The 25,684-nt window shown below is 37.2% G+C and overlaps 1 protein-coding gene across 4 annotated transcripts; it reads left to right on the plus strand.

Moving 5' to 3' along the window:
* Positions 1–879: 879 nt before the first annotated feature.
* On the plus strand, positions 880–25,404 carry LOC140793651 (casein kinase 1-like). 4 transcript variants are annotated; one of them, XR_012109995.1, is made up of 15 exons: positions 880–1,626; positions 1,702–1,742; positions 2,161–2,230; positions 2,314–2,462; positions 2,615–2,710; positions 13,248–13,318; positions 22,065–22,126; positions 22,398–22,461; positions 22,554–22,638; positions 22,735–22,861; positions 23,007–23,080; positions 23,165–23,228; positions 23,309–23,445; positions 24,778–25,132; positions 25,234–25,404. XR_012109995.1 is itself a non-coding variant. In XM_073145271.1 (14 exons), exons 1-14 carry the CDS (start codon positions 1,551–1,553, stop codon positions 25,078–25,080), a joined length of 1,419 nt encoding a protein of 472 aa, XP_073001372.1. In that variant the 5' UTR covers positions 880–1,550; the 3' UTR covers positions 25,081–25,404. The 4 variants fall into 4 exon arrangements, 2 of the variants coding, with proteins under 2 accessions (XP_073001372.1, XP_073001373.1); XR_012109996.1 differs by having other exon boundaries at positions 23,168–23,228; XM_073145271.1 differs by having other exon boundaries at positions 24,778–25,404.
* The last annotated feature ends 280 nt before the right edge of the window (positions 25,405–25,684 follow it).

Below are 25,684 nucleotides of genomic sequence, written 5' to 3' on the forward strand. Positions count from 1 at the left end.
TTTTAGTATTTGCTCATTCTATTATTTTTAGTTGGACTTGACCCCTGCGAGGGTATTTATGTTTTAAAACTTGTGTTGGACTTGTATTCCTAGAGGCTTGTTGAGGCCTGTGACATTGTAACTTTGGATTATTTGTTGATTTATTATGGTATTTCTAGACTTATCTAGATATTTTGTGAAATCATTTCATTGACGGGTCTAGTGAGAATCACGTGGAATTCTCAAACACGTGATTTTTGGAAGTGGGTGTTTCACTTTTTGTTCAAGTAATCCATATAAAAATGATAATTATATTGCTATAAATAGTATGTGGGTCAGCTTTTGTATCGTTGTTAATGTTTGTTGAGCGCAAAAGTTTGTGCCTATTTTTAGCTTTAGATATGTTATCAGATTAAAGCCTTGTTTATTTTAGGAATAATGTCAATTCTAGAATATGTATTCTATTTATTATTATTAAAATAAAATTTTTATTCTAGAAATAACTATTATTGCGTTCACTTGTATTTTAAAATAAGAGTGTAATAACAACTACAACCACTCAAAACTTAACTTATTAGTGTTTTTATCATCATACATTTTTGCGTCAATTATTGAAAGACTAAGTTAGATTAAATATTTTAGGGCTAGACAATATTTTTGTGGAAAAAATAATCATTAGTTCAACATTTTGATTATGACTATAGTGAATTAGATTTTATTTGATAATAAGTTGGAAGAGTGATTCATTTCGGTAAAATAATTTTAGAACGGGGCTAGTTTAGTCAAAAACTCAAAATTATCTATGAAAAATGTCACATCAGCCCTCTTCTTTACCTTTATTTATTATTTTGCCCTTTGCCATATCCTCTTTTTCTTTCTATCGAGAATTCCTTCTTTTCCGCCTCCGTTTCGTCCGCGTCTCTTCTCGTTTTTCTCCGACAAGACAAACCCGGTCGCCCGAAACAATCTCTGAGAAAAGAGGGGGGGGAAAAAGTATTCTCCAAATCTTCCCGTTTCTTCTCCCTCCTCCACCAATGAAATAATCTGCCTACTTCGATAGCTATGCTCGACCTCAAGATCTTCCCTTCTTCTCTTCGGTTCTGAGCACATCGGATGGCTCCGATCCGGGACTCGGAGTTCCAAGGGTTGAAATTGCACTGCGGAATGGGGATTCTTGAGTGCAAGATTCGGATCGGTTCAGGTCAGAGCAATGCGGTTCGATTCCGGGGAAATGTGGATTGATTCGTAGGTTCTTGAGGGAATTTGGTGTGTGTGAATTGTGGGTTTCGATTCTTGGGATGCGGGGTTGGGGATTTCATTCGGTGCTAATGTTGGTAGGTTCTGAGACGGTTGGGGTCTGGATTTGTGGTTCTTTGCTGGATAGCAGGAGTTGATCTGATTGAAGGTTCGGGTTATGAGGTGGATCGGTTATGGATTGTTGAAGAGAGGAGTTTCTGGTTTGATTTTTCGGTAGTCTTGGTGGTTCACTGTCTAACTTGGCTGCTATATTGGTATCCGTCCAGAAATTTTAGTTTGCCTTTGCCAGATCTTCTAAATTTTGTTGGATTATCATGGAACACGTCATTGGAGGGAAATTTAAGCTTGGGAGGAAGATTGGCAGTGGATCTTTTGGAGAACTTTATCTGGGTATGTCAAGTTGTGAATCTTGTTTAGTGACTATTTGTTGGTTGTCTAAAGAATTGTTGATGTTTTGTGGTTCAGGAGTTAATATACAAAGTGGAGAGGAAGTGGGTGTCAAGTTGGTACGTGCTGATAAACTGATGCCATATGATTGTTAGATTCTTTTTTTTTTTTTGTGCTTGTTTTTTGGTTCACTGGGCAGGTGGATGGGCAAGTCCCTTTGTTCATTGTGCTAGATTGGATATTCTAGATGATAGAGTGGCTATTTTTCTTTCACAGTATTAACCTTATGTTGCAAAGATTTTGGTACCTGTACTTGCTTGGGAACACATCATCTGTGTTAACTAGGAACACAAGTATTCCAAAACTTGGATGAAAATCCTTAATATTGGTGGTTGTAGTTGACATTGGAAGAATTTTATTGTTCGCACCTTGCTCATATTGGACGTGCCAATAGTCATCTCTAATCTTTACTTAGTCTGATTTTATGTGTGAATTGTTAGCATCAAATATTTAAATGCTTCCCTCACTATTATCCAGGAACCTGTGAAAACGAAACATCCTCAGCTTCACTACGAGTCAAAGTTGTATATGCTACTACAGGGAGGAAGTAAGATAATAATTTGTATACTTGATTATTTTGTTCACAAGTCAGTTTGGTGATTCATTTTGTTCTATTCTTGCTAAATGAAGCTGGAATTCCACATCTGAAGTGGTTTGGCGTGGAGGGTGAGTATAATTGCATGGTAATTGATCTTCTTGGTCCAAGTTTGGAGGACTTGTTTAACTACTGCAATCGGAAGTTATCACTGAAAACAGTACTTATGCTTGCGGACCAGTTAGTAAGTACATAATACTTATTATCCCCAATCTCCCATACTTAGTGAGTATGAGACCACATTCAAATTGTACTTTTATTTATCTCTATCTGTGCTGTGCTGAATAATGTCTACTAAATGGATTTGATAATCCTCTTTCTTGATTGATTTCATAGATTAACCGAGTAGAGTACATGCACTCAAGGGGATTTCTTCACCGTGATATCAAGCCAGACAACTTCCTCATGGGTTTAGGTCGTAAAGCAAATCAGGTTTGCAACTGTTTTATACCTTTTTCCTATCAGTTTAATGTGTATAAGGTGAAGGTTGTTTTCCTAAGAGAAGCACAATTTGATTCACATTTGAGTATGTTTTTCCGTCAATTTGGAATAGCAGATTACTGTGTAGGATCATAAGTGAAGTTGGCTAACTACATATTTCTAGAACCATGCTTCTTAGCATCTTTTGTTTGTATTTGACTTACAACCATCTTTTTAGAAAGTGCTTCTTTTATGTAGCATTAACATTTGCTGATTTAACTTGCATTAAATTTTCAAAAATGGCTTATCATGTTTATGTGAGAAGATTAGCTATTTTTTTTCTCATATTTTAATTCTTATCATGCATTATTTATTGATTCACATTTGAGTATGTTTTTCCGTCAATTTGGAATAGCAGATTACTGTGTAGGATCATAAGTGAAGTTGGCTAACTACAGATTTCTAGAACCATGCTTCTTAGCATCTTTTGTTTGTATTTGACTTACAACCATCTTTTTAGAAAGTGCTTCTTTTATGTAGCATTAACATTTGCTGATTTAACTTGCATTAAATTTTCAAAAATGGCTTATCATGTTTATGTGAGAAGATTAGCTATTTTTTTTCTCATATTTTAATTCTTATCATGCATTATTTATTGATTCACATTTGAGTATGTTTTTCCGTCAATTTGGAATAGCAGATTACTGTGTAGGATCATAAGTGAAGTTGGCTAACTACAGATTTCTAGAACCATGCTTCTTAGCATCTTTTGTTTGTATTTGACTTACAACCATCTTTTTAGAAAGTGCTTCTTTTATGTAGCATTAACATTTGCTGATTTAACTTGCATTAAATTTTCAAAAATGGCTTATCATGTTTATGTGAGAAGATTAGCTATTTTTTTTCTCATATTTTAATTCTTATCATGCATTATTTATGCATTGTGGCTTTGTCTTGTTCAGATTATAGATATCAGAGCTAATCCCTTAATTTTCTATTATGAATAGAACTTAGGCACTCAACAGATGATAGGCGATATGAACAGTTCTTTGAGCTACAATAGCTTGTTGAAAATATAGCATATTCACACTTCAACAGTACAAAGCACTGCATTTTGAAAGTCTGATCATTACAACTCAATAGGAAGCATGTGATCTATGAGTGGAAGATGACTGAAACATATCAGTGATACAACATGAAAATATGACTTTTAAAGGAATAGCAAATAATGCAAGTGGAAGATGCTATAGTTTGAGAAAGGATGCCATGTAGAAAATGATGGAAATTAGATTTTCATTTTTTTTTTCAAATGTATTTTTATCTAAACACTAGATTTGATTTGAGAATATAATAAAATTCCTAAAAACCTAAGAAATTTGATTGTAGTTTGTTTTGAGGTAAATTTTATTAGAATTTGATTAATTATTAATTTAAAGAATCCTACTTTTAAGGATCTAAATAAGATCAATTGTGATTTAATTTAATCTCCTTAATAGGGTTTAGCCAAGATTGAACCCAAGAGGAGAGGTCGACCTACCCTATGGTCGGTTTTGATTGAATTAGGACCTTAATTCATTTTATTTTTATTTAATAAGCTTGTATTTCATTTTAGACTCTGAGGTTTTGTTAATTGCATCCGAGCCTAGCTAATTGTTAATTGGTTTACTGTTTCGTAATTGAGTCCATCCGATCGAGATAGTCAGACCGAGTCATGGTAACCGCCTTTAAATACTTGTGGCATGCACTCTTAGGGATTATTCATGAATTAATTGATTGGATTTGGACTCCCTAACCTTAACTTTTCTTCTTTCTTTCGTGTTTTCCTTTCGCTATGGCCACCATCATCTTCGGCTTTCCTCCTCGTCTGACCGCCCCCTTTATCTATTGCACTCACTGCCTTTAACTTGCCATAGCCACCCAAAGCTTAACCACAGCCATAGCTGATCACAACTTTCCATCACCCTATCCATCCCGTGCTTCCTAACCTTCAACCACTGTCTTGACCACATCTCTCTATCTAACTGGCCAAACGTCGAGATCTTAGATGTGTTAGATTTCTTACTTCTAGTGGAACACGTCTAAAATCTCATGACTATCCAACAGGTAGATCAGCCAGACTATCTTTGAAAGTTTCCTTATCACTTTTGTCTAGGACTAGTTGCGCATTGGTTTGATCCTCTTCAAAGGGAGTTTGTAACATTCCTTATCTTTGTATATAGAGGTGATGAGAATACCAAAAAGGAGGAAAAATATAAAAGTTTGAGAAATAATATTTTGTGGAGGATTCAATGTTTATCCCTTTCCCATTCTTTTCCCTATTCTCCTCTTCTTTATGGTGGATATCATGCCTCCGTTTGTCCTTTACAATCTAGGCGGGTTAATCTTTTTTTCTCCACAACTTATGTTACGACTCAAAATCGAAATCATGAGTGGCCATGTACCTCAATACATACGCTTGAGATATACAAAGTCTCAACAAATAATTTTTCTAAGTCCACAATGAAAAGATTTGATATGGATATATAACTCCAATAATATAATTCAACAATAACAAAAATGACTAAATATCACCACTAATGTGTCTCCAATTAAACTGAAATAATAGACGGTTTAAAATACAATGACTTATACAACTAAAAGATAAATGGGTAAATCTTAAATGGAGGTAAGGTCCCGGTGTATCTCGCTCGGTCACTACACTGACCATTACCTGAAATATTATAAGAGGGATCCTGTGAACCAACAACCATAGTTCGGTGAGTAAAATCCGTTCAAATGCCAAATAAATTCAAAACTCATAAACATAATTTTAAATTAATTTAAGTCCAATGATATAAAATGACAATTTCATTACACATGCTTATAACAACAACAATAATAGCGCCACAAGTAATAATATTGTAAGTCATATTTCATAACATGCTTGGTATCAATATATTGAATTTTCTCTAATAATAATACCATAAGTCTCAATTGGGTTAATGCCCTGTAGATTCACATCAACTGTAAGGCATTTCGAGATGGCATTAGAGTCTTTTCTTTGTAGCTGATTCGTTTAGAGTCATCAGGAGGTATCACTATGTAATAACCTTACTCTGTCTCTTTCACTAACCATTGCGATCCGGTTAGAAGTCATCAGGAGTCATCACCGGAAATATTTCGTCTAATCTGGGACTATTCCCTAACTACACTAATGATCTAAAATAGATTTTCCTTGAATTTTTAGATAAACTTGAGTCACTATGGAAAGTCGCAAGCAATCTATCTCAGGACCATTCTCTAAATTACACTATATTTTTCTTCTAATATTCATGTTAAATAAAATTGCTTTCGCGCGAAGTATAGCAATGCATTAAGTTAAATATTTAGCACACATAAATGTAATATTAAATTTTGCACATAGAAATATAATATTTAATTTGCACAGAAAAATGCGTAAGTATGCAAAAATTATTAACTACAAAATGAATAACAATATGAGCGAATCTAGTCACCTTAGTATAAGTTAAAAGATTGAAATCTCTAGTCCACGTAGTTACAACAAATCACAACCTTTAATCATAATAATATATTTTAATTTAATCATGATTTCTGAAATAATAACAAATATATTTTAATTTGTTTAATTGGGCCAAACAAGTCCAAAAACTAGAGTTGGGCTGATGCAAAATGTGATGGAGAGAATGAAATGAAGGAGGAAATAAAGGGAGAAAAGGAATGGGATTTTATACCTCCACTCTTAAAATGGTTTCACACCAATTTTTTCAAAGGAGCAAGGTCAAATAATCTTCATTAACCTCAAGAGGAAATACAATGAGTCAAAAGACACCCTAATAAGGGGAATTATTAACTGTCGGTGCCTTTTGCGTTGGTACACACGCCATCGTGTCCTATCAGTGATGTCCGTATAATTCTCCTCTGGTGGGAAAGAATTCGACTCTATTGAATGTGCTGCTCTGCTGATCTCATACTGCTTTAAGATATCAGAGTGATGCCTCTCTAGATTATGGTGATCAAGTCATGTGTCATCAGATGTAGATCGTCATTTCTAACATACCAGATATCGTTGGGTTCCACCTTCTCTAGTTGAAATAATCTCATTATCTAAAATTTTATCAATTTTGTCTACTGTGTTAGGTGGAATGATGGGAAGTGGAGGTAGAGATGGTTTCTTATAAATATGCTCATTAGTAGGCTCACTAGCTAGTGGGTTATCTGTAGTAAAATCAGAACTTTTATAAGCTACTAGATCCTCAATATTAAAAGTAAAATTGATGTTGAAATCATTTAGTATATCTGAAACATAAGCATTATCATTGATTTTCTTGGTTTTAAAAGGTCTGGCACTTCGTGCATCAGTGTTTTGAAAATCGGAAAAGGCGGTCGCCATGGCGGGGCGGTTCATTGGTCGCCCCGCCATTCGGTATGGCACTCGCATAAGGCGGGCTGTCGCCTTTGGCGAGCCGCCTGAGCGCCAAAAGGCGCTAGGCGGGCCGTTCACCCGATAAGGCAAAATGGCGGTTCAGCCCGCCAACCTACCTTATCGGGTTACAAATGGGTATAGGGTCGGGTTATTATCCACTAAGATAACTAACTCATTAACCTTAATATAAAAACTCTCTTCTCTCTCTCTCTCTCTCTCTCGTTGCTCTCCTCTCCCGAGTCTCGACAGAGAAATTAGAAACTCTAAAGGGTCTAAACCTCTGATCCTCTTCGGCTCTCCCGTCCACGACCGCCAACAGCGAGCTCCAAGGTAGCTAAAGCGGCGGCTAGCAGCATCGTGCAGCAACAGCAAGAAGCGGATGAGTTGGCAGGGAGCGAGAAGTGGACGGTGAGAAGTGGAAGAGGTACGATCCTCTTACCCTCTCTTTTTCACTCTCTCCCTCTCTCACACACACTCTCTCTCTCTCACATAGTCCTCTCTCTCTCTCTCACACCCCCCTTCACAATCTCTCTCTCAATCGAATAGATCGAATGTCCTTTTTTTTAAATCTATTTTTTTCAGTTAAGCAGTTATGCTAGGCAATTAGACAAAATGACAAGTCAAAAGTCGACTAAATTAATTATCTGTTGAAGAATAAATGCTTATAAAGTTGTAAATAAGTAATTATCTATTAATCACTTAATCCACTGAAATGTTTTAATCTATTAAATGTTAATCACTTAGTAATTAGTCTATTAGTTTGTTTGTGAGTAATTACATATAAATATGTAATGTATATTATATATGTTTATTTTTATTTTTTAATTTTTTTATATTAAAAATGCTAAACTGCCTTGTTACCCGCCTTCGGTGACCGCCCGCCGCCCACGGCCGCCTTTCAAAACATTGTCGTGCATGCAACTTTTTGACAGTTTCAAGAAAACCGCTCCGGACATATCCGAACCATCACATAGTCTCCAACATTAAATTTCTTGAATCTCCTCTATAGATCAGCTCGAATTTTATAATTGGCACTATTTTGAGCAATTCTATTACTGATTTCTTTATGCAAGTCATGGATATATGATGTGAATGTGGATACAGACTTAGACAACCTATAATAATGGGTCAAAGGAATGAGATGTATAGGCTGTCTCAGTTTATGGTTTATAACCATATACTACCTTAATTGAACTTAGACTTATTGACCTACTAATAGAATTATTATATGCAAACTCAGCAGCTAATAGTTTTTTATCCCAATCTCTTAAATTTTCATCAACAAGAGTCCTTAGTGGTTGAATATTGAAGCTTAGTTCCTCATTTTATGCCATAGGGTTTTTCAAAAATAGCTAGTGAATTTCATATCCTTATTTGACACAATAGTTTTTGGGAGCCCGTGTAGCCTAACGATTCATCATAATATGCAAAGTTACGGTGGAGGTGTTGATGACGAGTGGTGGTGATAAAGGTGGAGATGGATTAGATGTGGGTTTTGAGTATGGTTTGCACAAGGTGTAGCAAGGTGAAGGAAGAGGGAGGAGAAGATTGTCGGTATCCCAAAGAGGGAGGGTCCGACAGTCAAAGGAGGCTAGGGGTAATCGGCGTTGAGGTGGCACGAGGTTAGGGTTTGAGCTGCCCAACTCACCATCACCTTTGTGTCCAATTGTCTATCACTCTGACCCTTCTTCTTACCAAGACCTCTGGTGTGAGCTCAATCTCCTCGGCCTTGGACTCCGATAATTCAGGAGCTATCGACTTTGTCGGTCCAATTTGGACTCTCACTAGACATGTGGAAGACAGGGTGAATTCATGATGTCTCAGGCAAGGATGGCCGTGTTGGCGGCGTACCGGCACGTGGCATGAGGGTGCCGCACGGCACCCCTCACCATCGACCTCGTCGCCGATCGCCGCCCGTCGCTCATCGATCGGCGAGCGATGGCGACGACGACTACAATGGCAAAGGTGAGTATCCGTTACCTCTTTCTCTCATTCTATTACGACACTACCGGCAAGTGCCGCGGCACGTGCCGTGCTGTGCCATGCCAGCCGGTGGTCGGCACGGTCCGTGCCTGTGGCACAACCATCGTTGGTCTTAGGCAAGTTCAGCCTATAAGCCACTGCTCCCACCTTCTCTTGGATTTGAAATGGGCCAAAGAAATGATGCACTAGCTTTTGGTTTAGGACGAACACACCGAAAACTTGCCGGTATGGTTTGAGCCAAACATAAACCCAATGGTAACTAAGTTAGCCACTTTTTGGGTTGCTCCCCGGCAAAGCATCTCAACTATTGCTCAATGCAGCGATTAACTATCTCGGATTGCCCGCAGGTTTGAGGATGATACGTCGAGCTCATCTTGAATTCAATTCCTTGTTGCTTGAAGTATTCTTGCTAAAAATGACTCATGAAGACCGGGTCACGATCTGAAACAATTGATTTCGGCATTCCATGCAATCGGGTCACATCCTTCACAAAATTTTCAGCAACTTTCTTGGCGGTGAACGGGTGTGATAGGGCTGAAAAGTGTGTATTCTTTGACAATTGATCGACCACAACCATGATAATAGAGTGTCCTTTGATTTGAGGTAGTCCTTCAATAAAGTCCATCGCCACATCCTCCTAGATCTGATCCGGAATGGGTAATTGTTGCAACAGCCCTGTCGATTTGGTCAAGTTTGTCTTGGCGCGTTGACACACTTCACAAGCTCGGACATAAGTTTGCACTTCCTTTTTGATCCCAATCCAAATGTAATTTTGGGTCAGCCTCTTGTAGGTTCTGAATGTTCCTTCATGGCCTGCCATAGGTGTCATGGAAGTGACAGATCAAGGAGACCTGCAACTTGGGCTTGGCCGGTATGCACACCCAACTCCGATCTAGGACTAGCTCGTCTTTCAACTCCAATCTAAGAAAACTTGTTGGTTCCTTCTCCATCTTGCTCATGAGCTCCACCATCTCCGGGTCTTCTAGATAGGCTGAATTAGGTTGCTGCAATTACGTTGTCCTCATCAACCTTTGTCTTGGCATTCTTTAGCCTCATTTCCAACATATCTTCCAAGCCATTCAACGAAGCTGGATGACCCCTTAGAATTGCTTATAGCTATGGAACTTCCCACGCCACCATACAAAGATCAAGAGAGGCCGAAACTGCTAATTGCTATTAGTGACAAAGAAAAATCCAACACCTATTGAGATGAAGCCGACATGTCGGCTTTGCAACCACAAAGATGATGATGTCGAGGAGCAACAAAATCGATAGAGCTAGAGCATCTATCACACAACCTGTATCGGTGAGAAGAGATCGAGAGTGATCAGAGAAAGCGAGAATTAGGGAAATCTGACGAGTCCAAGTTGGGCACAGTGGCAGGACTGCAAGGAGCTACCTCAAGTTGTCGAGGTCTTCAAACGCGAGCATGGCGACAATGGTGGTGGTGGAGTTGTCGCAATCAACGGGGGTTGAGCCAACGAGTGGGTTTGGCGAAGATGGAGAAATAGGACATAGTGGGTTCGTGTCTGTGCTATGAAGGTAAACAGTGAGGGTGAAGGAAAAGAAATCCAATATATGCAAGAGTGGTTAGAGATCAAGATGCTCTGATACCATGAAAAAAATACAAGTCACCATGTATCTAAATAAAATTATTAAAATATAACTCTGATGCAAACAAATCTATCCCCAACGTATTCTACCTCTATTCCACTCCTTTCACGACTACTTAACATGCCTGACACTAGGGCTTCCATATCCTCCGAATCTTTATTATGAGGCCCCCAACGGCCATCATTCGTACTCATCTGACATAAATGCCCCTAAAGGAGGGTAGACCATAGTAATAGATCTTTTGCTCATTACCTTGCAAACAATTGACTAATTGTCCTCCACCGTAGAGTATGAACCTCAGTCATAGGCCTGTCAACATAAGGCAGCATTGCGCCTCAATGCTACCTACTCGAGCCCTTAGTAACATCATTGCACCGAATGCGCGAAAATCATGACTCACCACTCAAAGACGTCATCACCTGGCGTCATCGGGTATTGTTAAGTCTAAATTGTCCTACCTTTCGATCTCTAACTTAAATACTTTAAAGGGTTTGACTCTCGCCAACCGACGGTATAATCTCCCTAAGCTCAAGGAATGGCTGGCATGTTTGATTGTCTAGGATCCACAGGCTAGGACTTCACGTGTGGGCCATACTATATAATAATATAATATATATTTTTCATCTCTTACCTTGGTCGAGGAGGTGTTGGGTACTATTGAGATGTAAAAGTTACATCCTTCACAGTAGTGCACATATGCTAGTAATATGATACTATATAACACAATAAGTATAATAAAAAATAATTATACAGTAGTGCACATGTGCTAGTAATATGATACTATATAATACAATAAGTATAATAAAAAATAATTATACAGTAGTGCACATGTGCTAGTAATATGATACTATATAACACAATAAGTATAATAAAAAATATAATCATCATAAAGTAACATGTTTTATCATACATGAGTATACTAATAGAGATGCGCATAAATCATGCTAATGACAGTCATATCAACCTTTATGCTAATACATTATGTGTAACTATCAATGCTAAGTCTACCACATTATATCAATCAAATGATAATAAAAGAAGATAGGCCACTTGTTTGGATATACTAAGTTCCCTGCTGATAATAAGGCTCTGATCTAAATTGGGTTCGCGAAGTTACCACCAACTTTCCAATCTATAATAAATAATTAAAATACTTAAAACCTAAGATATAGAGTCCTCGATCTAACCTCTTTTTTCTGGGTGTGACAATTAGAGTCTTTCATTGTTAGATTATAAATGACTTATTTTGTTAAAGATATAGTAATAGTCAGGTATAAAAATGATTCAATAATTAATATGACTGAATACATTCATTAATTTGATAATATCTCAATAATTGAAACCTAAGATCTAATTGAATTTAGAACAAGAAGGATCAAAGATTTCATTCACTGGCATAAAAATAACACTAAATATTCCATTATATTTGTTATAATTTTTCAAACTCATCTATTAATAGTAATGCTTGTTGTGTCATCTTACATACTCTTTAGGTATATTTGAATTTTGTAATTCTCATATGACGTGATATATATATTGAATATGCATGGGAATGATCGACACTAGGATAGATATAGATACAAGGTGGCCACATTGTGGGAACAATTCATGCAATTTGGGGAAAAGCAATAATTTCTAATTATGCTGAGATTTTAGCTAAAATTTATAGACTTGGATTTAAATTGACTCATATGGAATTAATTTAACTTGTTTATATGCTAATTTTGACCAAATTTGAATAAATTTGACATATTTATCATAGATTTTTTAAAATTTAGGGCAAAATTTTGGGGAAATCAAAATTTTCCTTTGATTCCTACATTTTAAAGAGTACTTTTATAGATTAACACTAAAATGTTAGATCTATGTATGTAGAAAGACCGTTACAAATGACAGATCTAGCAAACCAAAGCTAGATCTATCATTTGTACACCCTAAGTTAATTTTTAAAGTGTAAAACAAAGGAAATACTTAAGAGAATGAAAGAAAAAGTTATCTTTTTGGGATTTGAAAAGAAAATCTTTAATTCTGACTTAATATCATCTATTTCTCCTCTTTCTTCTTCTCACTTCTAACTTTTTTTATTTGGTAAAGTGGCTGCCAAGACTAGACCTTAACTGTTTTGGGTGGCACACATTGTGTTGCCCCCCAGATATTCTACTCATGTCGGGCAGCACGGGTGTACATGCAGCCGTGCTAGTGTGGCATGTTCCACATACCAACGCTGATTAGCACGACTATTGTTGACCACTCGTGCATGTGATATTTAGCTGAAAGCAATTGTGATGAGTTTGGACATATACATTTGACTCAGAGCACATACTTTGTGCAGCAAAGAGGATGTGAAAGTGCTAGAATAGCCACTATTATTGTTGCAGCATCGGTCCTGATTTCATAGTTGAAATATTTTAATAATTTTGACATGTTTACCATACCTGTCAAGTGATAATATCCTCATTAACTATAAAAGTTGCTAGAAATTAATTATGAAGGTGCAGCTTATTAGTTTTACATTTACTATTATGGCAGGTTTACATCATTGATTACGGCTTGGCGAAGAAGTATAGAGACCTACAGACTCATAAGCACATACCCTACAGGTGAATCATTAAGTTAGTTTTGGTATCAGAGAGAGATTCGTCTCTCATTGCTTTCATACACATTGATCCTTTATCCATTTTTAATTTTTATAATTGGATCAACTTCTGGTTGTGCCAAGTTGTTACTGCTTTCAGATGTGCCATTTTTTGTTTCTCTAAACTTATAACAGCAGAAGATGTGCCGGTATTTTGCTTATTGTAACAGGAGAAGAGCCTAGTTGAGGTGCTGTTTTCCAATTCTTGTTTCTGGATGCAGTACTGATTTGCATATCAAGTGTTTGGACTCTCGTTTCTTCTTTTTTGTCTTTACAATTGATATCTCAGATAGGGTATGGTTGAATAAGTTGGACGCATTTTGCTGCTGCACTTTTTTATTTTAATAAAGTTAACCATATATCTGAACTTAGTGGAACATGCATGGGTTGCTGGCTTAAATAAGTGGCTGACAGAGTGATGAACCTTTACACTCAGTCAGCTCAATTGACCAGAACTCACTGCTACGTCTTCTTTTTTGTGACGGTTTAGTTGTGCCATTAATTTTTTCACTTCTTCTGAGATGAATTGAACTAACCATAGTGCATCTATTGATTTCCTCTTACTAACTAAGATCCAAATATTTTGTACTGTAACTAGTTTTTTTATTGGATGAATCTAAATTATCCATAGTATTGTTGATGTTCACCGTCAGTCTCTCTCTCTCCTTTAACAAGTCAGATACCACTACATTAGAAGAGCATTGGTTAAGATGTAGGGTTATTGATGTGAAACAAAAAAAGGATTGTTAGGATGTTAGAGAAGGTGGTGGACGGAAGAAGAGAAGTAGGAACGAGTTTCACACCTCTACTTTCAAACTATGGTTTCACACAAAAACTCACGATAAAGACAATTCTCAAATTTTTTCATTAACTCTAACTAGAAAAAAAGTGGGTCTTTATATAGACCTTACAATGATAGTAGACAAAAAGCATCCTAATCAACTGTAAAAAGTAAATACAACTCTAAACACCATAAATAAGAAAATACAACTTAACTATAGGAATGAAAAGTATATAAAATTATAACTCAAAACTAGATCCCTATTAAAGAGATCATCAGCTATCAATACTTGATGCATACGCCAATGTGTTTTGTTGGTGATATTCGCACCATTCTCCTAGGGTGGGAGAGAACTTAACTTCATCATTCTCCTAGGATGTATCTTTGTCGCTCTCATACTAGTTATATCGATCAAGCCAATTATTATTATATACAGATCGTTCTTTTCAACGAGTATCAAATATCGTCGGTTTCAAAGATCTAGAACATAAGCATTATCGTTAATTTTCTTCACAATTTTAAAAGCCCTGCACTTTGTGCATGCAACTTTTTGACAGTTCATGAAGAGAACCATTCTGGACGGATCCAAACCATCACATAATCTCTAATGTTAATTTCTTTAAATCTCCTTAGAATAGCTTGAATTTATAATTAGCATTGTTTTGTGCAATCCTCTTGTTGACTTCTTTATGTAAGTCATGAATATATAATGCAAATGCAGATGCAGACTAAGACAATCTATGTGTTACAATCGCTCTTGAAAAAGATGATTGCGATTCGAGTTGCAACTCTAGGTAGAATTGAATATAGAACTATTGAAGACAATAGGGATCGATCTTACTATTGAAATGAACTGAGATTTAGAAATATTGTTCCACGAGAAGTCAGGAATTCAACGCAACTAGAATCTCATCGATCAGATTTGTAGATGAAGAGATATGGTGGAAATACTGGCCAAAGGTCAGAAATGGCGGGATAGATGCGAATGATGGAAATTGGTGATATAGTTAGGGTTCGGGTTATGGAAGTGGAAAATGACTATGGTGAATGAGATGGTATTTTGAGCAAGTCGAGGGGGGAGAAGGGGGCTTCCAAGTATAACCAATCGCTAGACTGAGAAGGGAGAAGCGATAGAGTTGAAACCTTGGCCGTGGGTTGAATCTTGGAGTTGATATCGATGGGAAGAGAAGAAGAGGGAGAAGATTGGCTCAAGTCTATGTGCAAAATAAAGCTCAAATGTTCAATAATACTAAAGTGGATATTATTCTACATATTTAAAGGCTAGCAGTACATTCAAAAACAATAATAAATCATGATACCAGCGTCGGGTCTTGAACGGCCTTGCGAAGCTGTTCGTACAGCCAAATAGTGCCTCTGTATGTGCGAACATTATGTAGGCGTTTGAATCTTGCGTTCGAACGATCCTTCTTGGCGTTTAAATGCTTTAACTAGAAATCCTTATTTATCAAAAATAAAATGATCCAGTTTGAGGCGGGTTGGTCAGGTTCAATCCGTATTATAATCACGAACTGTAACAACCCACCATACTTTCCTTATCTTGCCCTCAAGTTATAAAGTTGGGAAAACGATCCATCAAGTCATCATCCATCTCCCACGTCGCCTCGTCAGTGGACTGTCCTAGCCACTCCACTAGATCCTTAATCTTCATTCGCTCGTCATGTCGACTCTGCCACTTGGCTAGGACTCACATTGGCTCTTCCACCTCATAATCTTTAGCAGGCTCTGGCAAGTCAGCCCCTATGGTAAGATCTGGTTCGATCTTGGCCTTGAGACATGGAAAACTGGATATACCCATGTCCCTTCAGGTAGTTCAAAGCAATAGGCTACAGGTTCAGTATGCTCCAACACTTTGTATGGACTGAAGAACTGATAGGACAATTTTTAGTTTTGCACAAGCCGTAAGGTCACCACATGATGATATAGCTACGCCCGCACAATGACTAAATCACCCACAGCAAACTTGTGCTTGCGATGTCTTCGGTCGTAGACTTGTTTCATCTAGCTTTAAGCTGCAACAATGTGCTAACGAAGTCTTAATATCTCATCCCAGTCCATCAGTTCCAAGTCTGCCTCCGGCTTCTCTGTGGCTGCCAACCGATCATGTCTGTAGCACTGGGTCGTCTGTCCATATACCGCCTCAAAGGGAGTCATTTGAATGTTGTGATGGTAGACGGTATTATAATACCACTCTGCCCAAGATAAATATCGCAACCACTTTCTCAGTCGATCCGCCACGAAACATCTTAAATACTGCTCAATGCCTTGATTGACTATTTCAGTTTGTCCATCTGTTTGCAGAAGAGTGTCAACCGTGTCCTCCGTAATCTAAAGAACTTTGCTCAAAAGTCACTAATGAAATGCGGTCCCCATCGGAGACGATCATCCTCGGCATCCCATGGAGCTTCACGACATCTCTTATAAAATTTTCAACAACTGCCTTTGCTGAAAATGAATGTGCTAGAGCCGAAAAGTGAGCATACTTGCTCATCTTATCGACAACTACCAAAACAATTGAGTACCTTTGGACCTCGGGTAGCATCTCTATGAAATCCATCGATATGTCCTCCTAGATTGCTCCGAATTGACAATGGATAGAGTAGTCAAATAGGCTTGAGAGACTTCGTCTTTGCTTGTTGGTAGATTTGACACCTTGATGTAGTGCTTTGCATCTGCCTTCATTCCCATCAAGATACAGCTTTGAGCAAGCCGCTTGTAGGTCCTTAACACCCCTTCGTGGCCAGCTGTTGGAGTGTCATGGAAGTGTTCCAATAGCTGGCAGTGTGCCTCCAAGTTTGCGGGCACGCGGATGCGCCTAAGATCTAAAATCACCCTATCGCACGCCTCAAGCTCTAGATGTCACATTAGGTCAGCTATGATCTCCTGCAACAGCTCAAAATGACCCTGGTCAATTGTCTTGCATGCCTCAGGTCCTCCAAGAAGGGAAAGGTGGGAGAGGAGAAAGCCGCAAGCTCAACCATCGCCGGGTTGTGTGATAGAGCATTGACAGCCCAATTTTTGCTCTCCTTGGTTCACATCTTATATCATAGGGTTTTGGAAAAGTGATTGGTAAATTGTAAATCTCTATCGAACAATGGTTTTTGGTAGCGTATGCAGCTTAACAATTTCAGCAAAGTAGATTTTTACAACTTGTGAGACGCCAAAAGTATGAGAATATTATATAACATATGCCATCTTGGAAAACCTATCTACGACCACAAGGATGAAATTATGCTTTCAAATAGTCTTCAGAATACTAAGTAGAAAATCTATACTAACGTGCTGCCAATGACAGGAATGGGCAAAAGCATATACAATCCCATAGATTTTTGTTGCTTAGTAAGTTGACAGGTATGACATCGACTAATAAGTTCAACAATAGCTCTCTTAAGATTTAGCTTGTAAAATCGATGTTTTGTAGCTTCAATGGTTTTGACATACCCAAAATATCCTGCTAGGATTTCAGTATGCAATTTCCAAATTAAAATTCCTGTAAAAGAGGTATTAGGAATGCATTACCCTTGAGATCTAAATAGATAGTCACCATTTGTATAACCATCCATTGTTTTAAGGACAATCCACTCGTCACGGTAATTGGTGATAGCTATTTTCTAAATCTAAATTTGAAAATATTGTAGCTCCTGCCATCATATCCAACATATCATCCAATCTTGTTTTTTACCTTTATTTTGTTAATAGCGCAACTATCTACCCATGTATACCATGATCCATCCTTCTTTGGCGTTAGTAATGTGAGGACCCCACAAGGCTTAGACTTTCTTTTACAAAGTCTTTCCTTAATAGCTCATCAACTTAACATATAAACTCAACATGCTTAATTGGGTTGATTCTGTAATATGGCAAGTTGGGAAGGGATGTGTGCAGGACTAAACCAATAGTATCTTGAATGCCCTATATCGGGGGTAATTTGTCTAAGAGATCCTTAGGGAAAACATCAGAGAATTCCCGAATAACAAGAGTAATCTCAAGAGGGATTGATTTATTGGGTTTGTCGGGGACTTCTCAAGCAACAAAAAGTACTCTTAGCACTAATCGGGTTGATTCACTTACAAGCTTGGTAGTATTAGGCTTCTTCTCAACACCGTCATTCCTAGGCTGTGAGAGGAAAGTCATAATCTTCTTACCCTTATGTTCAAACATATATATATGTTTGAATGACCATAGATATGGACATCATTATCAAATATCTATGTCATTCTAAGGATAATTTGACCCATATCCACGGCCAAAATATTGCACCAAATTAAATCCTTGTAGGTGGTGAATTCTCAAGACCACACATCGCACTTTAATTTCCAATGCAGGGATTAGGATAGGGAATAATTTTAGATTCACTTTGGAAATGACGGTAGACGATACCGCATTTATGCAGCTTTCACTATCCATAATGACTTTGCAGTTTTTATTTTTGTAAAAGTGTGAAGATGGATTTGCATCTCCACTCATCGCTAACCTTAGGTTAAGAGAGAGCGCATCTAACAACATGCAATCTAATAGATTCCATGTGTCTCAGGCATCCTAAGATAGTTTTTTTTTCCATTTCCTCATCAAAATTCTTCTTCTCCATCTACATCAGAACATGTTCATTGAATTCTTGTTCAGGTTCCTCATCAAAGGGTTATTCAATTAAGCAAATTTTATATGGGTTTGCACAATTTGTAGCTACATACCCATAGTTTTGACATTTGTAGCATTTTACATGCGGACTAATCTAGGAGTAGATCTATTGTGGGATTGGTTTGAAGATCTGTTTTGATTTTGACATGTAGAGAGCTTGTGAGTCTGATTTCTAGATCTTAGACTAAGTTGTATTTTTTTTCCAAGGTATCAATACTACGAGCAAAGAGCTCACTTCTTAGATCTTCATGTAGACTACCCCTAAATTTAGACAGGATTTGTATAGGAGTTTTAGTCTCAGTTATGCTGCACCGAACCGTCAATTCGTAAAAAATCGCAACGTAACTTCTAACTTACTTCCTTGGTAAGATGGTTCCATTTGTCTAACAATCTAGGATAATAAGAGGGTGAAAGATATTTATGTTTCAATTCATTCTTCATGTCAGTCCAAATCTTGATGGATGATTCTCCAAAATTGGTCTAGTATTAGTTAGCATGCCCCATCAATTTCATGGCATCAAACTTATTATTTTTTTTTGGACATGGCATACCATTTAAAGTAACGATCCATGTTCTTAAGCCGGTCGAAAAAATATTGAGAGGGGCATCATCCTTAATACTTCGCAAGTCTCGTTCATCATGATCTCGATCATTCCTTTGATTGTATTGACTTTGTAAAATAATGGGAGACTGATCACATTTTGATTCAAAGTGATAATCATTATGAGGAGGGGCATGATCGTAGGGTCTTATTATCTTATTTTGCGCTTTATTAGTCATACATTGGTATTCGATTAAAGTGTCTAGAGTAGCTTTAACATGTTGGGTTAGGGTTCCTAGCTAACCTATAATATCATCGAGCTTCTTCATGAGTTCAAGATCTAATTGCTACTACTTGACTCCCTATATTTACCTATACAATAAGCCTTACCTCTACATATTGGCATACAGTAATGTGAAATGACTGTTTATATATGTTGTTGGAATTTAAACAAATAAATGATAGTAAGAACTCTCAAGATGTCAATGCTCACAAGAAATTAGCTAAGTACAAGTTGATGAGGTGATTTAGCACAGGATGAATTGACAATGCTTTCCTAAAGTTTATATGTTCTAATCAGTAGATTTGTAGAACTAATACCATGATTAAAATAGTTTTTAAGCAAAAGTTTGCATTTTAGTCAGTGTAAAACCCTATAATTTTCTTTCCAAAAATCAATGTAATACCTATGTCCTATTCGGCACAGATCTTCTAATATCAAGATTAAGAGCCTACGAAGTACTTTATGTAGTCTCTCTCACACAATTATATGGACAATTTAGAGTTGATAAGAATTTAGAGATGCAACAGGACAACAGGAGTTGAAAAACTTACCTGACCAACCACTAGATTTGCGCTCAAGACTTCATAGAGCGGGCTGAAATTTCCCCTTTGCTTTTTTTTTTTTTTGGTTTCTCCTCATTGAGAACGCTGAGGATGACTTTAATCTCTATTTGGATAGATGATAGTGGCGACAGGGAGCTGCTACAGGCAGCATTGGTGGCGGCAGCAATGACTACAAAGGCTGTGTCGGTGGCGTCGTCGTGATTTGTCGGCATAGTCGGCGTCAGTTGGGATTGGCAACAGAGTGATGGGAATAGGGACTATGACAATCGTGGGCCATCGAGTGCTTTGGACCGAGAGACATCGATCATGGGCATTGGTCGTAATCATGTTGTCGAAGGGAGCGGTCACCGGTGGTGAAGGCGTTAGCGTCGACAACAGAGGGGTTTGAGGGCGTTGGATCGATGATGGCACCAATGGCAAGGCGGTGCCCATGTAGGGTGGAAGGTCGTGACAACTAGGGGTTAGGAACCAGGCGGCAACAGGAGGGGGCGTTCGATGAAGGTTGGAATCAATGGAGACTGGGCTAGGTTTAGAAATCGGGTTGGTAGAGAAGATGTGGTTGATGAAGGTGACTTAAGTTTAACGAGTTGGGCTGGGTGTTAATGGTTTTGGGTGATTGGGTTGGTTTTGGGGACGAAAAAGTCAAAATTTGAAAATTTTAGGTACGGTAAGGAGAAAAGAGGCTGATTAGTTGGGAATTTAGAAATTTCAAATTTTTGAATTTCATGGTAAAGAGTAAATATGATTTTTTTTAACAGACATTCTCTTTTTTTTCCTATGATTGATTAAAGGATAATGCATGAACAACTTATTTTGATGGTCCTTAAATCTCACTTTAAGGTTCCGTGGTGATGATAAGTTCTTCTTGTTTGTCGATGATGGTGATCTCCTTGTGTAATTCAGAACTTGTTGAATTTGTCGTGCGGCAGAGTTCGTGACATTCTGGAGTTCATGATATGATTGGTCGAGCGAAGAAAAGATGTGGAGCAACGTACAACCTAGGAGGCAAAACGTCCACATACTAGGATCTTCTACTCTAAATACCAAAAATGATGTGAAATAAAAAGGGATTAGTAGGATGCTAAGGGAGGTGGTGGATGGAGAAAGCAAGAGAAGTAGGAATGGGGTTTCACATTGCCGCCCTCAAACAATGGTTTCACACCATAACTCACAATGAAGACAAATCTCAAATTTCTTCGTTACCCCTAACTGGAGTGCGTCTTTATATGGACTTACAATGACAATAAGCAAAAAGCATCCTAAACAATTGTATAAAGCAAATACAACTCTAAAAACCATAAAATAAATAAATACAATCCTAACACCAAGAATGAAAAATATGTAAAAATATAACTCAACCATATCCCTATTGCAGGGATCATCAGCTGCGGCACCATCTTGTGCCTATATGCATCAGTTATTAGAAATATCTTTAAGAAATATAAATAAGTTTGCAGATGAGTCTGTAACACTATACATCATCATTGATTTAGTTTCATTAGTGCAGATATTAATGTAGGTTTCTCGAGACTGCTAATGGATGGCCCTATGCTCTACCTCTTTATTCATTGCAACTTCCAAGCTATTAAAATATTTGCTTCATATATTTTCTCTCAAATAACCTTGGCTTTGGACTTTGTGCCTGGACGTTTGCTTTTCATCCATAGGTTTTCAACTCCTGGCTGTCAAATAATCTTCTATCAGGCCCCTCCTCTTTTTTATGCATTACTTATATTTAACCTTGCTGATTTATATGTGCATGAATTTTTGTTTGTTCACACACACGTCTGTATGTATTTATATGTCTTTTCTTATTAGTGGAATTGAGTTGGGATTTTTGGTATTCTTGGTGGCTTCCCAGAAAATTTGATGATTCCTGTTGTACAGGGAGAACAAAAATCTCACAGGAACAGCACGGTATGCCAGTGTTAATACTCACCTTGGAGTAGGTAAGTGTCATGTTCTAATGATGCTAGCTTTTTCTCCTCTATAGTTATGCTATGGTAAACCTGGTTACTTTAACTTCTTTCAGTTTATCTCTGATCCCTCCAAACCCCAAACATGAATGTTAATTAGGTGGATGGATAAGGATTGGTTGATTGATTTTATCTCAACAAATGGGGAGAAACTGAAAAATATGTTGATACCTGACATCTGCGTAGGATTTTCCAATCCTTAATACTTGGTGTCCTTACTCCTGATTTTTTTCTTAATTTACAGAACAAAGCAGGAGAGATGATCTGGAATCTCTTGGTTATGTGCTTATGTATTTCTTAAGAGGATGGTTAGATTTATGATTATATTACGGATTTATGTTCTTTTCTTATCCACTTTGATATATATATGCATCTTAATTTACCTAGATTTTGTGCTCAGCCTCCCTTGGCAGGGTCTAAAAGCTGGCACTAAAAAGCAGAAGTATGACAAAATTAGTGAAAAGAAAATGCTTACTCCTGTTGAGGTACTTTATAATTGGTTTCATGTATTATACATACATATGACTAGATTCAAATATTATATTGGGAGTTTACTGTATATTCCATTATATTCTGTTTAGGTGCTATGCAAATCATATCCATCAGAATTTATTTCATATTTTCATTACTGTCGGTCCTTGCGATTTGAGGACAAGCCGGATTACTCTTATTTGAAGAGACTCTTCCGTGACTTATTTATTCGAGAAGGTATGCAACTGATAAGTTTGAAGACTTTGTTTTGCATCTATTTCAAACATTTGCTGTGGTTTTCAGTATAGATATTCACTTTGATTTTTTTCCTTTATGTAAGTTGCTTTATGAGTATATGGCTCTGAAAGAGATATTTTTACAGGGTATCAATTTGATTATGTATTTGACTGGACCGTACTGAAGTATCCTCAGATTGGTGCCAATACAAGACTTCGAGTATAATAATATACTTCGCTTTTCTCCTCTTTTTATAAGACTTACTGTTCTCTCATGTGCTGATAGTAATTAATCCTCCATCAGCAGCTTAATGGAAAAACAAGTGGAGGTGTTGGACCATCTGTAGAAAGGGCAGAAAGGACATCAGGTTTGTTATGTATTTGTGGTGATTTTCCTGCTGAGAGTAACCCAAAATAATGGACCTTAAGTTGGGTTTTGTTTTGGCAGTGGGACAGGAGATCCGTGATAGGTTCTCTGGTGCTGTCGAAGCATTTGCTAGAAGAAATGCCTCAGGTTCTGGTCATCATGGAGATTATTCAAAGAACAAAATATTTGAAGATTCACTAGTATCATCTAAAGAAGTTGTAAGTAATCTGTTACAATTTCCTACAATTGTGAAGTAGCCATATCTACTCATCTTACACTCCATATTGGATGATAAGTGGATTTTATTGCAGTTTTAGTACTGCAGGGACCGTTACCCACTTATTTCCCTTTAATAAGCAGCAACTTTCTTAAGTTATTGTCTAGAATGTTATCATGCTTTCGTTTTAATTTTGTTTCACCCATTTGTGCCCATTGTAAGCTAATGATGCAATATTGCCCAATTCAACTTAAAAATTTAGAATCTTTAGTTAGTAGAATTTAATAATTTGCATTCATGGGCAATCTGATTCAATATTATTTTCTATTGTGAACTGCTCTGTTGTCAAGAAAAATGCAACATATGAGAGAGATGGACAAGCAGGATTATCCCTTTGCTAATCTCTTCAAGGGACTGTTTGGCTGAGGAGAATGTGGACTAATTTGGAATAAACTCCTTTTATTCAGAAAAAATCATGCCAAACCCAGGATAAGATTTTGGAATAGGAAAACGAAACAAACTTCCTTATTCTGGTTATCTTTATCTCAAGTTTTAGTTGGGATAAAATTTTTGAAATATCTCAATCACTTATTTTTTAAATATCTCACCCACCTATTTATATTAATATGTTTAGATTCAGGTTGAACATTGTAACATGACTGTAATATATTTGGTGATCTCTTAGATAATGTTAATAGTGAAAATGTTTCGATATGGGATGACAATTTGTGATGGTATTTTATATTGTGTAAATTATAATGAATTAAGTCATTATTTTTTGGCCAAGAATTATAAAAACAAAACCAACAACACAAACATATAGAGTAGTCAAGATAAATAATAGTAGCCAAACAGGAAAAGCACATCTAAAACTATTCCCATCTCATTCTGTTTCTGGGGCAAAAATATAATCATGGTTTTCTTATAATCTAGGCCAAGAATTAGTTTAAAGTTTGTTTTTCTGTTGGAAAGTTAAATAAAGGGTAACGATCACAGAATAACTGTAATCACTATAACAATTTAAAGGAACAAACCAACTATGACAACAATAACCCCAATGTAAAAATAATCTCTACTTGATGTCTAACTTGCTTGTATGCCAATGCACGATGCTTCCACCGATGCCTTGGAGGACAAGATGTTTGTGTTCTCATCCACATTGTCAGAGATGACACTAGGGGTTGCTATCACACTTAGTCCTCACAGGATGTATAAGTTATCTTCTTAATTGTATTATTTCAAAAACTTAAATATTGAATTTCCAAGTATTTTGCTGAAAACTGCTTACCATCTGTTATATTACTAGAATTCCTTTTTCTTTATTTATTTTTAGGTCATTGATCCTGAGAGAACGCGACCATCCCCCTCTAGGAACGGGAGCATATCAAAAAAGGCTGTAATGTCATCTAGCAGGCCAGGTTCTTCTGCAGATCCTAGTGAGCATAATCGCTCAAGTCGATTGGTCTCGAGCAGCAGCAGCAGTCGGCCATCTACTGCTCAAAGGCTACATCAGTCTGGGGGCATTGAGACCAGATCTTCGTCACTTTCTAGGAATGCATCAGGAAGAGGCACTCGCGGTGACCCCACTCTCCGAAGCTTTGAGTTTCTTTCAATCAGTGCTGAAAGGAGGAAGTGAGGAAAAGGAACACCATGATGAACAACTAGCTGATGCTCTTTGGAGAAGCTCAGTATACATCTTGCTTTCTTCCAGTAAATTCTTTGTGCGTCTATAACGATTCTTTGCCTTAAGGTGGTAAGATCTGCTAAGTTAGTAAATTTCTTGTTGCAGTCGAAGCCTTGCCTTTGCAGTTGCCACTGATGAGGTATTAGGGCAAGTTTATGGAGTGGTTTCATTCTGAGGCTCCTTGGCCTTCCCATTGTTATTGCAACATGTGAATGCTTTTGCAGATAATTGTCTATATGGAATCATATTCTAAATAATAAACAAATTTTCCATTAACACTCTCCATATCAGATTTAGTTAAATGTTGATGCAGGATTTTCTTTTTTCCACCTGGAATGTAGAGCCAAGTGTTCCAGGCCATCTGCCTGTTTTGATCTGGTGAGTTGAATAAACCTCATCTGCGAATATGCCGCAGATCATCCATGTGCTGTAAGCAAAACAAAGCTTTCAGCACATATTAAGAGATGTTGAGGTTACTTATTTTTAGCTGCATTAATTTGCATCCTTGTTAGTTAGTTTCAAAGATAACTGAAGTATTTGCATTCAACTACTGTCT

The sequence above is a fragment of the Typha latifolia genome, chromosome 8 (genome assembly GCF_019914945.1).
Source record: "Typha latifolia isolate L0001 chromosome 8, TyphaL0001v2, whole genome shotgun sequence".
Taxonomy (NCBI): domain Eukaryota; kingdom Viridiplantae; phylum Streptophyta; class Magnoliopsida; order Poales; family Typhaceae; genus Typha; species Typha latifolia.

Bases quoted from the DNA above. Each gene is read 5' to 3' on its own strand.
- LOC140793651 (XM_073145271.1), top strand. From the start codon at position 1,551: ATGGAACACGTCATTGGAGGGAAATTTAAGCTTGGGAGGAAGATTGGC. The intron at 2,711-13,247 runs GTTTGCAACTGT...CTATTATGGCAG, and splicing joins TAGGTCGTAAAGCAAATCAG to GTTTACATCATTGATTACGG. The intron at 23,081-23,164 runs GTATAATAATAT...ATCCTCCATCAG, and splicing joins GTGCCAATACAAGACTTCGA to CAGCTTAATGGAAAAACAAG.